Source organism: Oncorhynchus gorbuscha, unplaced genomic scaffold (assembly GCF_021184085.1).
Source record: "Oncorhynchus gorbuscha isolate QuinsamMale2020 ecotype Even-year unplaced genomic scaffold, OgorEven_v1.0 Un_scaffold_1868, whole genome shotgun sequence".
In the NCBI taxonomy this organism is placed as follows: Eukaryota; Metazoa; Chordata; class Actinopteri; order Salmoniformes; family Salmonidae; genus Oncorhynchus; species Oncorhynchus gorbuscha.
In genome coordinates this window covers 88,273-105,590 of record NW_025746525.1, presented here as the reverse complement: position 1 = coordinate 105,590, position 17,318 = coordinate 88,273, and the positions used below count along the sequence as shown (strand labels likewise).

The following is a 17,318-nucleotide window of genomic DNA, read 5'->3' as shown; positions in this document are numbered from 1 at the left end:
AGGTAAGAATCTCTGGATTAGCTATCTAAGGTTAGCTAAATGTAGTAATGAATAGATTAATAAATTGGAAAACTCTTTTTAAATGGACAAATCTGTGAACTGTCTTGTGCACGTTTTAAATTTACACAATACCTGTTAGCAAAGATGTCAGCTACAGATGACGTGCAGGATTTGTAGTCTTGCATGATACCGAGTCAAGGACCAAAAGCTGAAGCTGGAGACTCATATCTCCCTCTCACTAACTTTAAGCACCAGCTGTCAGAGCAGCTCACAGATCACTGCACCTGTACATAGCCCATCTGTGAATAGACCATCCAACTACCTCATCCCCATACTGTATTTATTCATTTATCTTGCTCCTTTGCACCCCAGTATCCCAGTATCTCTACTTGCTCCTTTGCACCCCAGTATCTCTACTTGCTCATTCATCTTCTGCACATCTACCATTCCAGTGTTTAATTGCTATATTGCAATTACTTCGCCACTATGGCCTATTTATTGCCTTACCTCCCTTATCCTACCTCATTTGCATATACTTGTTCTACTGTATTATTGACTGTATGTTTATTATTCTATGTGTAACTGTGTTGTTGTATGTGTCGAACTGCTTTGCTGTATGTGTCGAACTGCTTTGCTTCATCTTGGCCAGGTTGCAGTTGCAAATGAGAACTTGTTCTCAACTAGTCTACCTGGTTAAATAAAGGTGAAATAAAAATGTAAATAAGAAAAAGGCTCCTCAACAGCTTCCACCCCCAAGCCATAAGACTGCTGAACAATGAATAAAATCGCCAGCTACTGGACTTTCTTGAACTGCACTGTTGGTTAAGGGCTTGTAAGTCAGCATTTCACGGTAAAGTCTACACTTGTTGTATACGGTGCATGTGACAAATAAAGTTTGATTTGATGTCAAGTTTGATGCTAAATAGCATTTTAGAATCTGAGAGCAAATAGAGAAGAATATATTGATAAAAGTCACCATGTCCGAGAGAGATTGACATGGTTATTAAAACGTCACACCAGGGGAAGTCTACACGATACACAGCCCTTATTTGAAGTGTTTCTAAAATCCCCAATGGGAGAAATGAATGGTGGAAAAAGGTTTGGAACCATTTCCCTGTTTGACCTCTAAGTTTAATGGGTATTATGACACCTCCACCGTGGGGCTCCTCTGTCCAGTGTCTGTGTTCTTTGCCCATCTTAATATTTTTTTGTCTTAGATATGGCTTTTTCTTTGCAACTCTGCCTAGAAGGCCAGCATCCCGGAGTCGCCTCTTCACTGTTGACGTTGAGACTGGTGTTTTGCGGGTACTATTTAATGAAGCTGCCAGTTGAAGACTTGTGAGGCGTCTGTTTCTCAAACTAGACACTCTAATGTACTTGTCCTCTTTCTCAGTTGTGCACCGGGGCCTCCCGCTCTTTCTATTCTGGTTAGGGCCAGTTTGCTCTGTTCTGTGAAGGGAATAGTACACAGCGTTGTACGAGATCTTCAGTTTCTTGGCAATTTCTCGCATGGAATAGCCTTCATTTCTCAGAACAAGAATAGAATTTCAGAAGAAAGGTCTTTGTTTCTGGCCATTTTGATGATGCTCCAGACACTCAAATGATGATGCTCCAGACACTCAACTAGTCTAAAGAATGCCAGTTTTATTGCTTCTTTAATCATAACAATATTTTTTAGCTATGCTAACATAATTGCAAAAGGGTTTTCTAATGATCAATTAGCCTTTTCAAATGATAGACTTGAATTAGCTAACACAACGTGCCATTGGAACACAGGAGTGATGGTTGCTGATAATGGGCCTCTGTACACCTATGTAGATATTCCACAAAAATTCTAAAGTTTCCAGCTATAATAGTCATTTACAACGTTAACAATGTCTACACTGTATTTCTGATCAATTTTATGTTATTTAAATGTGCAAAAAATGTGTTTGTTCTTTTCACAAACAAGGACATTTCTATGTGACCCCAAACTTTTGAACAGTAGTGTATATATTAAAATAAATAAAATAAGTGAAAAATATTAGAATTTAAAAAAATGTTTTTATGAATATCGCTAGCAATAATGGAATAAACAAAATGTGTATTACATACCCACAGTAGAAAAGAGGAGAATATATTATTTTATAAATGTGTATGTTTTTTTTCTCCAATTCCTATTATTGAGCAAATCACACTTTCAAAAAGCACCCATTGCTTCAAGGGCCGCTGGCTGCTGATAGGCGTTCTTGACTTTACACTCATTTTTGCCAACACATCCTTGTTGTCTTTAATCTCTGTTTTACCATCTAAACAGTTGCTCTTAGTGAACATGTTTTTGAGTTACCTTTCTAGCTAATTGGCTATGTTAGGGTTTACAGTTCTCTTCCAATTAGGCTATCATGTGTTGAGGTCAAAACTATCTACCAAATCTATTCAGTTGAAAATGTTGATTACTTCTCCTTGACATGATCATTCACCAGATGACGAGACAAGATACAATACATGATGTTTTTAAATATATTTTTGCCAACATGTGATTGGGGTTCCTTGGTCTCGCCTGGCAGGGGGTCCCTGGGTAAGAAAAGGTTGGAGACCCCTGCCAAAGACAGTGCAGGCTGAGTCCCTGCCCGAAAATAATTTATCCCCCGCCCCTCATCCTCTCTGTTGCCATGGAAGCACCAGATCTAGCACTTGATTGGCTTGCATGGGTAAGCACGTGCTAGATGAGGCTTCAAATATGACAACAGGCCCAGGTGTAATTATTGCAGAGTCGAAGCAGTGTGCGTTAACTTGGTTTGTGGTGTTGATTAGCTCAAATTTACAACATGGTCGAGGCATTCGTTGGAACTTGGAAGATGACTTCCAGTGAGAATTTTGATGAATATATGAAGGCAATAGGTGAAGTCTTACCTTATTAAATAAAGTAGTTTTTAAATGAAAGACAATGTTGCATTTCGATCTAGAACCTTACTAAAGTTGATTAGATAAATATCCGTTTGTTTCACAGGTGTGGGTTTTGCTACTCGGCAGATGGGGAATCTGGCGAAGCCCAATTTGCAGTTCAGCATCGACGACGGTGTAATATCAATGAAATCCCAGAGCACTTTCAAAACCACAGAGGCCAAGTTTAAATTGAATGAAGAATTCGATGAGATGACTGCAGATGACAGGAAAACCAAGGTGGGTGCAGGAGCCACACTATGGACATGCCGGTTGTGATTTCCAATTGATTGTAAAAAGAAATTACTTTAAAATTTAGTGAGTTGTGCCCTCCTGACATTACTCTATTTCCAGACTCTGATGACCTTTGAGAACGGAAAACTGGTGCAGAAACAAACTTGGGACGGCAAGACTACCACGCTCGAGCGGGAGTTGCAAGATGGAAAATTGATTGCGGTAATGGTTTAATGTCCTGCTTGCTATTCTCTTCTCTGCTTGGTTTGACATAAAATATGCGTTTTTCTTAAGCCTATTTTGCAATGTCCATGGTTGATATTGCAATATTGTTCAATGTTGCATGTGATCATCATTATGCAATACACGTTGTCATTTTGTAAATTGGGTTCTCCCGGGGTTACCAACAAGGATGGCACGCGTTTTTACGCGCTAATGTGTTAAAAATATCTAGTATTGTTTTGGCTGGGAAGCGTGGCTTGATAAGCACTTGAAGTCATGTGCAACATTTTCTTAATTATTTTAAACTAAATGATTAAATGGTAATCGAGTGCTAATAAACCCAATGATTTACATAAACCTGGGATTGCTGCTGCATGTATTGGCATTGCCATTGCGAGGCTTTGCTGCCACCGGTCCGCCATAGGCACTATCCAGTAGGACCAGTCCTCCATAGGAATGAATGCATGTTTTTTGGGGGGTTGTAGTGGGTACAGTAACATCAGTTTCCTTAAAGTAATTTATAATGCATTATTTAGCTCACATAATGTAAAGTGCCTGTTATAGAATAAATTAATATAGATTCCAACATGTATTTGGTGGTTTGTTCATCACTGAATGTATCAATACATTTTGAGTTCTCGGTTCTGACACTTGTTGTCATTACATGACCTAAAGCGTGTACTGCTCTCTTTTCTAGAAATGTGTAATGGATGATGTGGTGGCACTGAGGACCTATGAGAAAGAGGTGTGATTCCAGCCTGCTGAATTGAAGACCCCCACCAGCAAATCAATAACATGCATGTTATCTGTTCAATACCTACCATGTTAAATTCACTGACTCAATTGGTACCAAAATCCCATGAAGCTTTCAATAAAGTCAGTTCTGCTTTGTGAAAAGTGGTATTTCCTTCACTGCAATATGTAGGCCAGTTTGGAGGCTGAGGCCTATTCAGCAAACTTAATCCATGTGGATTACAAACGGGCAAATCTCTGGTCTATCCTGAGTATTTTGGTTGTAGGTGCTGCTAACATTCAATACATTTCAGTGTCAATTTTTCTCCAATAAATTAATGTTGGCTTACTTTGAGCACGCTACACTGAGTGTTCCCGGAAATCATTTGTCTACCATGCCTGACTAGTGGGTTAACTAAACCCTGGTCCTGAAATCAAATTTGATTTGTCACATACACATGGTTAGCAGATGGTAATGAGAGTGTAGCGAAATGCTTGTGGTTCTAGTTCCGGCAATGCAGTAATAACCAAGTAATCTGGCTAACAAATCCAAAACTACTACCTTATAGACACAAGTTTAAGGGGATGAGAATATGTACATGAACATATATAAGTGAGTGAGAGCGGCATAGGCAGGATACAGATGGCATTGAGTGCAGTATATACATGTGATTGGGGTATGTAAACAAAGTGGCATAGTTAAAGTGGCTAGTGATACATGTATTACATAAAGATGCAGTAGAGTACAGTAAATACATATGAGATGAATGTAGGGTATGTGAACATATTAGGTAGCATTGCTTTGTGGCTAGTGATATATTTTACATTTCCCATTAATTCCCATAATTAAAGTGGCTAGTGATATATTTTACATTTCCCATGAATTCCCATTATTAAAGTGGCTGGAGTTGAGTCAGTGTGTTGGCAGCAGCCACTCAATGTTAGTGGTGGCTGTTTAACAGTCTGGCCTTGAGAGAAGCTGTTTTTCAGTCTCTTGGTCCCAGCTTTGATGCACCTGTACTGACCTCTCCTTCTGGATGATAGTGGTGTGAACAGGCAGTGGCTCGGGTGGTTGTCCTTCATCTTTATGGCCTTCCTGTGACATCGGGTGGTGTCGGTGTCCTGGAGGGCAGGTAGTTTGCCCCCGGTGATGCGTTGTGCAGACCTCACTACCCTCTGGAGAGCCTTACGGTTGTGGGCGGAGCAGTTGCCGTATCAGGCGGTGATACAGCCCGACAGGATGCTCTCGATTGTGCATCTGTAGAAGTTTGAGTGCTTTTGGTAAACAAGCCTACCACTGTTGTGTCGTCCGCAAACTTGATTGAGTTGGAGGCGTGCGTGGCCACGCAGTCGTGGGTGAACAGGGAGTACAGGAGAGTGCTCAGAACACACCCTTGTGGGGCCCCAGTGTTGAGGATCAGTGGGGTGGAAATGTTGTTGCCTACCCTCACCACCTGGGGGCGGCCCATCAGGAAGTCCAGTACCCAGTTGCACAGGGCGGGGTAAATGGATAAATGGATTCCAGTTTGCAAAGAGTCAAATAAAGTTCGTTCAGAGCTATCGATGTGTCTGCTTGGGGGGGAATATATACGGCTGTGATTATAATCGAAGAGAATTCCCTTGGAAGATAATGCGGTCGACATTTGATTGTGAGGAATTCTAAATCAGGTGAACAGAAGGACTTGAGTACCTGTATGTTGTTATGATCACACCACGTCACGTTAACCATGAAGCATACGCCCCCGCCCCTCTTCTTACCAGAAAGATGTTTGTTTCTGTCCGCGCGATGCGTGGAGAAACCAGCTGGCTGCACCGATTCCGATAGCGTCTCTCCAGTGAGCCATGTTTCCGTGAAGCAAAGAACGTTACAGTCTCTGATGTCCCTCTGGAATGCTACCCTTGCTCGGATTTCATCAACCTTGTTGTCAATAGACTGGACATTGGCGAGAAGAATGCTAGGGAGTGGTGCACGATGTGCCCGTCTCCGGAGTCTGACCAGAAGAACGCTCCGTTTCCCCCTTTTACGAAGTCATTTTTTTGGGTCGCAAGCTGGGATCCATTCCGTTGTCCTGGGTGAAAGGCAGAACACAGGATCCGCTTCGCGAAAGTCATATTCTTGGTCGTACTGATGGTGAATTGACGCTGCTCTTATGTTCAGTAGTTCTTCTCGACTGTATGTAATGAAACCTAAGATGACCTGGGGTACTAATGTAAGAAATAACACGTAAAAAAACAAAAAACTGCATAGTTTCCTAGGAACGCAAAGCGAGGCGGCCATCTCTGTCGGCGCCAGAAGTACTAGCGTCCTGCTGCTAACTAGCTATTAAACAACTTTAAAACCTGAATTTCTTTGCCTATTTAGGACTGTTCTATTCTGTGAACTTTTCAGCAGCATTCAGGTGCTTCTGAATATGACTACTGGGACCAGTGGTCTGCCCAGTGGTGTTATGACTGCAGCGTTGCTGTTCCAAGTGTCTCTAGGAAAGGTGCTACTTTGATTATTTCAGAAAACATGACTTGATGTCACCCCCGAAAACAACTCCAACTAAAGCCAGAAAACGACGCAGAGGATTGAGTATTACATTACTCTTGCATAATTATGCACCAAATATTGCCATTAAGGGTCACCATAATCTTGATATGCTGTCGGAGACTCAAAAATCCCACCTCGCTCTCATCCACAGATTATTGAGAAACCTGACCGAATCAGAAACCTGACCGACGTGACCGAATCAGTAACAGCCTGACTGATCTCAGAAGACTTGTGCCAAGTGCGTTTTGAGAAGCAGGTAGGCTACAGTACAAGTGTGTGTGTGTGTGTGTGTGTGTGTGTGTGTGTGTGTGTGTGTGTGTGTGTGTGTGTGTGTGTGTATAATTACAGACATATTAGATTCCTATATAATAATCTGTCAACTTCTGCCTTTTCTACATCTTTGGTTAGGACTGATTTGACAAGTAACACAATCGAATCGAATATTTGCCTTTTGTCACAGGGATCGTCAAAATTGGAAAAAGCTGAAATTTTGCAGATTCCTGAATCGTTTGAAGATGATACATGCTGCCAGCGGACAAGGTGAGTCAATACCAAAACACAAAGACTTGGTTTATGATGAAAGCCTGTAAAAAAATATGTGATAGGGAAACTTCTAGAAAGACTTCTGCATATTAGTCGGGAACGAGCCATATCCTCCAAGCTCCACCACAGAATTAGACCAAGTGTCTCCATGTCCTTTAGTTCCTCTAGTGTAGTGCTCTGTATACTCCTGTGTTGTAGTTCCTGTTCCTGACCCTCTGCCTCCCTCTCCTGGTAGCCCACGCCCTGGCCAAGGACTACCGCAGCCTGGGCTTCAGGGAGTGTCTGTCAGACGGCCCGCTACCTAAGCATCATGGAGGGCTGGAACAGTGTCGACCCACTCCGCGTATGCCTGGTCTCTCACCTCAACAACTACGCCTCTCAGAGAGACATCCACACTGGATTGACTGGACACCCTGGACAACTAGCCTGGGGCTCCGCTTTGAGGACACCCTCCGCCCACCTGCCACACCCCCTCTTACCACTCCCCCAGGGACGGACACTAGCCCCCCACAGTACCAGCAGCCCACCCTCCTCCTGCTCCATCTCCTCCTCCTCCTCCATGTCATCCCCCTGTTCAACTGATACCTCAGTGACCTCCAGACTCAGTGTGACGGCCCCCTCAGAGGCACTCAGAGTGCCCCCCAATGACAATCTACCCCTGGGGCTGGCCCTGTCAGTCTCAGCCTCCAAGCTCTCCCAACCACCACCCCTCCTTTCCTCCCTGTCTGCCTTCTTCACTACTTTTCCCCTAGTGTCCCCGGCAGACCTCAATTCATCAGGCTCCTCCACAACCCTGGGAAATCAGCCTTACAGGCCCTGGGGGACAGAGATTGGGGCCTTCTGAACTCTTGTGATCATCAGGACCGGAAGGCAACAACTTAGATCCCCGCCTCCCCCCAACTTGCCTCCCCCCAACCTGCCTCCCTCCAACACTCCACAAACCAAGCAGGAGTACCTGACTGTCATCTGTTTTTCCCCTCTGGCAATGAGGGGGGTGAGGTAGGCTAATGCCACCTCCCTTGGTCAGTACTGCTGTATAAAGGAACATAGATAACAGTGTTCAATCCTATATGTTTCTATCATGAATAATTCATGTTAAATGCTGTTGTGAGCCCAGATATGGCATCCAAGGTAGGAAAGGACTGACTATTGTTTCATGTCCACAAAACTGATTTCATTTGGTTTATTATCAGAGTGCACTAAGAGAAGCGGTTTGGGGTATTTGTAGGTCAAATATAATATTGTAAAAATAGAACTCCTGCAGTTTTGAAAGAGAACAAATACACCTGCAATGTATCACAAATAGAGTTAAACATGACCTGGATCTGCTAATACTTTAGTTATGTCTATATGGGATTGTCGAACATGCTTTATATAGAAAGCAACTTTGAAAAAACGTAGTTTTGTAATATTTTTGTACCAATAAACTGAGTTTGTAAGAAGATGCATGTTTATTTGATCAATGCTCAGGATTCATGTTTTACCTATGAACTGTTGTGGGGCTTAGAGTATGTTGTCCACTTCACACATCACTTAAATGATTTGAGTTTATCTGTTTCAACTGTGTCACGGCTGGCTGGGTGTGTAGCGAGGAATCAGGCGCAGAGAGCAGAGAGATCCAGGGGAAAAGTGCACTTTAATACGGCACCAAAATGAAATGCCCAACACGCAGGGAACAAACACTGACCAACCCAAACCAACGGGTAACAAGGTCCAGAGCACTAACAACACCAACGAATACTAACGTCAACATCAAAATGAAATGCCCAACGTCAACATCAAAATAATCCCGCACAACAAAGGGGCGGGTTCCATATGCTAAATAGGGAAGACAATCAAGCACACATAAAATAGGAACAGGTGTAACGAATGAGACAAAACTAACCGAACAGAAAAAGGGATCGGTGGCGGCTAGTCGGCCGGTGACGACGAACTCCGAGCACCACCCGACCAGGCGGGGGAGCCAACTTCGACGGGAGTCGTGACAAACTGCCTTGATGTCTTGTTTTTGGTGAATGAAGGAGTTGCATACAGATGTAGAATCTTCATTTGATCACTCTTCTGTTGCTGAGCGTTGTTCTACACAGCAGGAAATTCAAACTTGTAGTGTTTTTGAGCTTTAAAAAGACATCTAAAGTGTGTAATTTCCACATTGAAATTTCAGACTTGATTTGCCCTGCAGAAAAGGTATCAACCCCTACAAAAATGTCCATTAATTATAATCCACATTATTCACATTTTCTGTTGATGCAGGATTATCTTCCTGTTGAAACAAACTGGCTCAAATTAAGATCCTACATCTGTATGTACTATATGTTTTATATATGAGTAAAGTGGGAGCTAACAGTAATATAGCAGAGAATCTGACTGGTTGTAATCTTTTGGACAGACGCAAGATTTTGGTTCTGGGTTGATGAGATGAGGGTTGGTCGAGACACCTAGTTTTAGAGCCATTGTTGCCTCCATTAATACCCAGGAAGTGATTAAAAGGAAATCATCAATGCCCATTAACCCCACTCATATGGACTGGCCTGGTCTGACCCCACTAATATGGTCTGGTCTGACCCCACTAATATGGCCTGGTCTGACCCCACTAATATGGCCTGGTCTGACCCCACTAATATGGTCTGGTCTGACCCCACTAATATGGTCTGGTCTGACCCCACTAATATGGTCTGGTCTGACCCCACTCTGGTCTGACCCCACTAATATGGTCTGGTCTGACCCCACTAATATGGCCTGGTCTGACCCCACTAATATGGTCTGGTCTGACCCCACTAATATGGACTGGCCTGGTCTGACCACTAATATGGTCTGGTCTGACCCCACTAATATGGTCTGGTCTGACCCCACTAATATGGACTGGCCTGGTCTGACCACTAATATGGTCTGGTCTGACCCCACTAATATGGACTGGCCTGGTCTGACCCCACTAATATGGTCTGGTCTGACCCCACTAATATGGTCTGGTCTGACCCCACTAATGTGGACTGGCCTGGTCTGACCACTAACATGGCCTGGTCTGACCCCACTAATATGGCCTGGTCTGACCCCACTAATATGGTCTGGTCTGACCCCACTAATATGGCAGGAGACTATAGTGTGGCCAAGATTGAGGGAAAGATGGCAGCTGGATGACACATACTGAAGCCTGTAGATCACTTTTGACTAGGGCTCATGGGGTTCTGGTCAAAAGTAGTGTACAGTAGGGAATAGGGTGCCATTTGGGACTCAATCACTCGATGTGCTCTTTAAGTTCCTGCTGTAGTAGTATGCAATGTATCCACTAGAGACCATTGGATATCAGTAGAATACTAGTGATGGAGTCTTGCTGCAGCCAAATCATTAGTGTAAAGGTTTATAGCGTCCCAGCGGAAAGAAAACACATATCTCTGAAACTGAAACTTTTCAGGAAATGAAAAAAGAGCCATATTGTACCATTTATGAACATACAATCACAAAACTTCAAAAGCTATTTTGAAATGTATTTTATTGGACCTGGAGTCATGAACTGTTCAGCGTACATAAAGGACCATCATGTTAGTAACAGTAACCATGCAGGTCCCTCAAGATATTTCTTCCCTCCCCTGTTCTTTACAATCTGTTACTCAGTCAGACAAACTTTGTTGGATGAAAATCTGGAGTTTTTCTGTGAGAAATGTCGTTCAATATGGTGTTCACTGCCTCCATCTGCTGGCTCAATGGACCTCACTGCTTTGCAATAGAACAGAACAGGACAGAACAGATGAGAATAGAACAGAACAGAATGGAATAGAACAGAATTTAATATAATTTGCAGGGTGGAGATAAAGTACCCCAGTATGAGTCATAATACCCATAAAAACTAGCGGTCAATCAAGGAAATGGTTCCAATAATTTCCCCACCATTAATTTTTCCCATAGAGGATTTTAGAAACACTTAAAATAAAAGTTGTGGTTCGTGTAGGCTTACCCTGGTGTTATTTTTGATAACTGCGTAAATCTCTCTAGGACAAGGTGACTTTTATCAATACATTTGCCAAAAATTAAATGCTAATTGGACGGGACTGCTGAAACGAAGCAAAGGTAAGAATCTCTGGATTAGCTATCTAAGGTTAGCTAAATGTAGTAATGAATAGATTAATAAATTGGAAAACTGTTTTTAAATTGACAAATCTGTGAACTGTCTTGTGCACATTTTAAATTGACACAAAACCTGTTACCAAAGATGTCAGCTACAGATGACGTGCAGGATTTGTAGTCTTGCATGATACCGAGTCTAGGACCAAAAGCTGAAGCTGGAGACTCATATCTCCCTCTCACTAGCTTTAAGCACCAGCTGCCAGAGCAGAACAGAACAGAACAGAACAGAACAGAACAGAACAGAACAGAACAGAATAGAACATAACAGAATATAATAGAACAGAACAGAATAGAATAGAATAGAATAGAACATAACAGAACAGAATAGAACATAACAGAATAGAATAGAACAGAACAGAATAGAATAGAATAGAACATAACAGAACAGAATAGAACATAACAGAATAGAATAGAACAGAACAGAATAGAATAGAATAGAATAGAACATAACAGAACAGAATAGAACATAACAGAATAGAACAGAACAGAATAGAATAGAATAGAACATAACAGAACAGAATAGAACATAACAGAATAGAACATAACAGAATAGAACAGAACAGAATAGAATAGAATAGAACATAACAGAACAGAATAGAACATAACAGAATAGAATAGAACAGAACAGAATAGAATAGAATAGAATAGAACATAACAGAACAGAATAGAACATAACAGAATAGAACATAACAGAACAGAACATAACATAACAGAACAGAATAGAACATAACAGAACAGAATAGAACATAACAGAACAGAACATAACAGAACAGAACATAACAGAACAGAAATTATTAGAACAGAATAGAACATAACAGAACAGAACATAACATAACAGAACAGAATAGAACATAACAGAACAGAATAGAACATAACAGAATAGAACATAACAGAACAGAACATAACATAACATAACAGAACAGAATAGAACATAACAGAACAGAATAGAACATAACAGAATAGAACATAACAGAACAGAACATAACATAACAGAACAGAACAGAACATAACAGAACAGAACAGAACAGAAATTATTAGAACAGAATAGAACATAACAGACTAGAACATAACAGAATAGAACAGAACATAACAGAATAGAACAGAACAAAATAGAATAGAACATAATTTAATAGAATTTGCAGGGTGGAGATAAAGTACCCCAGTATGAGTCATAATACCCATAAAAACTAGCGGTCAATCAAGGAAATGGTTCCAATAATTTCCCCACCATTAATTTTTCCCATAGAGGATTTTAGAAACACTTAAAATAAGAGTTGTGGTTCGTGTAGGTTTACCCTGGTGTGATTTTTGATAACTGCGTAAATCTCACTAGGACAAGGTGACTTTTATCAATACATTTGCCAAAAATTAAATGCTAATTAGTGGCTAATGTGTCTATCATAAACTACACATGCCATGAGGATCTGGACGGGACTGCTGAAACGAAGCAAAGGTAAGAACCTCTGGATTAGCTATCTAAGGTTAGCTAAATGTAGTAAAGAATAGATTAATAAATTGGAAAACTGTTTTTAAATTGACAAATCTGTTAACTGTCGTGCACGTTTTAAATTGACACAATACCTGTTAGCAAAGATGTCAGCTACAGATGACGTTTAGGATTTGTAATCTTGCATGATACAGAGTCAAGGACCAAAAGTTGAAGCTGGAGACTCATATCTCCCTCTCACTAGCTTTAAGCACCAGCTCACAGAGCAACTCACAGATGACTGCACCTTTACATAGCCCATCTGTAAATAGACCATCCACCTACTTCATCCTCATACTGTATTTATTCATTTATCTTGCTCCTTTGCACCCCAGTATCTCTACTTGCTCATTCATCTTCTGCACATCTACCATTCCAGTGTTTAATTGCTATATTGTAATTACTTCACCACTGTGGCCTATTTTTTACCTCACCTCCCTTATCCCACCTCATTTGCACATGCTGTATGTAGACTTTTACTACTGTATTCACTCGGTACCTCGGTGCCTCGGTGACTCTGTACCGGTGCCTCGGTGACTCGGTACCGGTGCCTCAGTGACTCTGTACCGGTGCCTCTGTGACTCTGTACCGGTGCCTGGGTGACTCTGTACCGGTGCCTCGGTGACTCTGTACCGGTGCCCCTGTATAAAGCCTTGTTATTGTTATTCTTATTGTGATACTTTGTATTATTACTTTTATTTTAGCCTACTTGGTAAATATTTTCTTAAACTGCACTGTTGGTTAAGGGCTTGTCAGTAAGCATTTCACGGTAAAGTCTACACTTGTTGTTTTCGGTGCATGTGACAAATCAAGTTTGATATGATGTCTAGTTTGATGCTAATTAGCATTTTAGAATCTGAGAGCAAATAGAGAAGAATATATTGATAAAAGTCACCTTGTCCTAGAGAGATTGACATGGTTATAGATATGGCATAGATATGGCTTTTTCTTTGCAACTCTGCATAGAAGGCCAGCACCCCGAAGTAGCCTCTTCACTGTTGACGTTGAGACTGGTGTTTTGCGGGTACTATTTAATGAAGCTGCCAGTTGAAGACTTGTGAGGCGTCTGTTTCTGAAACTAGAATACTCTAATGTACTTGTCCTCTTGCTCAGTTGTGCACCGGGGCCTCCCACTCTTTCTATTCTGGTTAGGGCCAGTTTGCTCTGTTCTGTGAAGGGAATAGTACACAGCGTTATACAAGATCTTCAGTTTCTTGGCAATTTCTCACATGGAATAGCCTTCATTTCTCAGAAGAAGAATAGAATTTCAGAAGAAAGGTCTTTGTTTCTGGCCATTTTGATGATGCTCCAGACACTCAAATGATGATGCTCCAGACACTCAACTAGTCTAAAGAATGCCAGTTTTATTGCTTCTTTAATCATAACAATATTTTTTAGCTGTGCTAACATAATTGCAAAAGGGTTTTCTAATGATCAATTAGCCTTTTCAAATGATAGACTTGAATTAGCTAACACAACATGCCATTGGAACACAGGAGTGATGGTTGCTGATAATGGGCCTCTGTACACCTATGTAGATATTCCATAAAAATTCTTAAAGTTAAAGTTTCCAGCTACAATAGTCATTTCCAATGTTAACAATGTCTACGCTGTATTTCTGATCAATTTTATGTTATTTAAATGTGCAAAAAATGTTTTGTTTTATTCACAAACAAGGACATTTCTATGTGACCCCAAACTTTTGAACAGTATATTAAAATAAATAAAAATTGAAAAATATTTTTATTTATTTAAATGTTTTTATGAATATCACTAGCAATAATGGAATAAACAAAATGTGTATTACATATCCACAGTAGAAAAGAGGAGAATATATTATTTTATAAATGTGTATGTTTTTTTTCTCCAATTCCTATTATTGAGCAAATCACACTTTCAAAAAGCACCCATTGCTTCAAGGGCCGCTGGCTGCTGATAGGCTTTCTTGACTTTACATTCATTTTTGCCAACACATCCTTGTTGTCTTTAATCTCTGTTTAACCAGCTGAACAGATGCTCTTAGTGAACATGTTTTTGAGTTACCTTTCTAGCTAATTGGCTATGTTAGGGTTTACAGTTCTCTTCCAATTAGGCTATCATGTGTTGAGGTCAAAACTATCTACCAAATCTATTCAGTTGAAAATGTTGATTACTTCTCCTTGACATGATCATTCACCAGATGACGAGACAAGATACAATACATGATGTTTTTAAATATATTTTTGCTAACATGTGATTGGGGTTCCTTGGTCTCCGGTTTGCCTGGCAGGGGTCCCTGGGTAAGAAAAGGTTGAAGACCCTGTCAAAGACAGTGCAGGCTGAGTCCCTGCCCGAAAATAATTTATCCCCCGCCCCTCATCCTCTCTGTTGCCATGGAAGCACCAGATCTAGCACTTGATTGGCTTGCATGGGTAAGCACGTGCTAGATGAGGCTTCAAATATGACAACAGGCCCAGGTGTAATTATTGCAGAGTCGAAGCAGTGTTCGTTAACTTGGTTTGTGGTGTTGATTAGCTCAAATTTACAACATGGTCGAGGCATTCGTTGGAACTTGGAAGATGACTTCCAGTGAGAATTTTGATGAATATATGAAGGCAATAGGTGAAGTCTTACCTTATTAAATAAAGTAGTTTTTAAATGAAAGACAATGTTGCATTTCGATCTAGAACCTTACTAAAGTTGATTAGATAAATATCCGTTTGTTTCACAGGTGTGGGTTTTGCTACTCGGCAGATGGGGAATCTGGCGAAGCCCAATTTGCAGTTCAGCATCGACGACGGTGTAATATCAATGAAATCCCAGAGCACTTTCAAAACCACAGAGGCCAAGTTTAAATTGAATGAAGAATTCGATGAGATGACTGCAGATGACAGGAGAACCAAGGTGGGTGCAGGAGCCACACTATAGACATGCCGGTTGTGATTTCCAATTGATTGTAAAAAGAAATTACTTTAAAATTTAGTGATTGGTGCCCTCCTGACATTACTCTATTTCCAGACTCTGATGACCTTTGAGAACGGAAAACTGGTGCAGAAACAAACTTGGGACGGCAAGACTACCACGCTCGAGCGGGAGTTGCAAGATGGAAAATTGGTTGCGGTAAGGTTTAATGTCCTGCTTGCTATTCCCTTCTCTGCTTGGTTTGACAAAATATGCGTTTTTCATAAGCCTATTTTGCAATGTCCATGCTTGATATTGCAATATTGTTCAATGTTGCATGTGATCATCATTATGCAATACACGTTGTCATTTTGTAAATTGCGTTCTCCCGGGGTTACCAACAAGGATGGCACGCGTTTTTACGCGCTAATGTGTTCAAAATACCTAGTATTGTTTTGGCTGGTAAGCGTGGCTTGATAAGCACTTGCAGTCATGTGCAACACTCTTCTTAATTATTTTAAACTAAATGATTAATTGGTAATCGAGTGCTAATAAACCCAATGATTAACATAAACCTGGGATTGCTGCTGCATGTGTTGGCATTGCCATTGCGAGGCTTTGCTGCCACCGGTCCGACATAGGCACTATCCAGTAGGACCAGTCCTCCATAGGAATGAATGAATGCATGTTTTTTGGGGGGTTGTAGTGGGTACAGTAACATCAGTTTCCTTAAAGTAATTTATAATGCATTATTTAGCTCACATAATGTAAAGTGCCTGTTATAGAATAAATTAATATAGATTCCAACATGTATTTGGTGGTTTGTTCATCACTGAATGTGTCAATACATTTTGAGTTCTCGGTTCTGACACTTGTTGTCATTACATGACCTAAAGCGTGTACTGCTCTCTATTCCAGAAATGTGTAATGGATGATGTGGTGGCGCTGAGGACTTATGAGAAAGAGGTGTGATTCCAGCCTGCTGAATTGAAGACCCCACCAGCAAATCAATAACATGCATGTTATCTGTTCAATACCTACCATGTTAAATTCACTGTCTCAATTGGTACCAAAATCCCATGAAGCTTTCAATAAAGTCAGTTCTTCTTTGTAAAAAGTGGTATTTCCTTCACTGCAATATGTAGGCCAGTTTGGAGGCTGAGGCCTATTCAGCAAATGTAATCCATGTGGATTACAAACGGGCAAATCTCTGGTCTATCCTGACTACTTTGGTTGTAGGTGGTGCTGACATTCAATACATTTCAGTGTCAATTTTTCTCCAATAAATTAATGTTGGCTTACTTTGAGCACGCTACACTGAGTGTTCCCGGCAAAATACATTGATTTCACACTACCTATTCTGAGAACTGGTGACCAAGTAGAAATGTCCAACTGACCATTTGTCTACGATGAAAAACTGCCATGACTGACTAGTGGGTTAACTAAACCCTGGATGCCTTCATATTAGCGTGCTGCTGCTAACTAGCTATTACACAACTTTAAAACCTGCATTTCTTTGCCTATTTAGGACTTCTATTCTGAACTTTTCAGCAGCATTCAGGTGCTTCTGAATATGACTACTGGGACCAGTGGTCTGCCCAGTGGTGCTGTTATGACTGCAGCGTTGCTGTTTGTTCCAAGTGT

General features: G+C 41.0%; 2 protein-coding genes and 1 pseudogene across 4 annotated transcripts in view; all 3 read left to right on the top strand.

The window, feature by feature from the left end:
- The first annotated feature begins 2,720 nt into the window (after positions 1–2,720).
- Positions 2,721–17,318, top strand: part of LOC124024459 (fatty acid-binding protein, adipocyte-like) — a 28,238-nt gene continuing 13,640 nt past the window's right edge. The window contains exons 1-4 of one of the 3 annotated variants that reach the window (XM_046338360.1): positions 2,721–2,880; positions 2,990–3,162; positions 3,277–3,378; positions 16,593–16,682. In XM_046338360.1, the coding sequence (XP_046194316.1) occupies positions 2,808–2,880; positions 2,990–3,162; positions 3,277–3,378; positions 16,593–16,646 (402 nt within the window). In that variant the 5' untranslated portion in view covers positions 2,721–2,807 and the 3' untranslated portion in view covers positions 16,647–16,682. Of the gene's footprint in view, positions 2,881–2,989; positions 3,163–3,276; positions 3,379–4,075; positions 4,276–16,592; positions 16,683–17,318 lie in introns of those variants that run through there. The other 2 variants (XM_046338359.1, XM_046338361.1) reach the window with 2 other exon arrangements.
- On the top strand, positions 6,522–8,630 carry LOC124024468 (annotated as a pseudogene).
- Positions 15,235–16,140, top strand: LOC124024467 (fatty acid-binding protein, adipocyte-like). Its single transcript, XM_046338369.1, has 4 exons — positions 15,235–15,395; positions 15,505–15,677; positions 15,792–15,893; positions 16,123–16,140. The coding sequence occupies exons 1-4, from the start codon at positions 15,323–15,325 to the stop codon at positions 16,138–16,140; spliced, it is 366 nt and encodes a 121-aa protein (XP_046194325.1). The 5' UTR covers positions 15,235–15,322.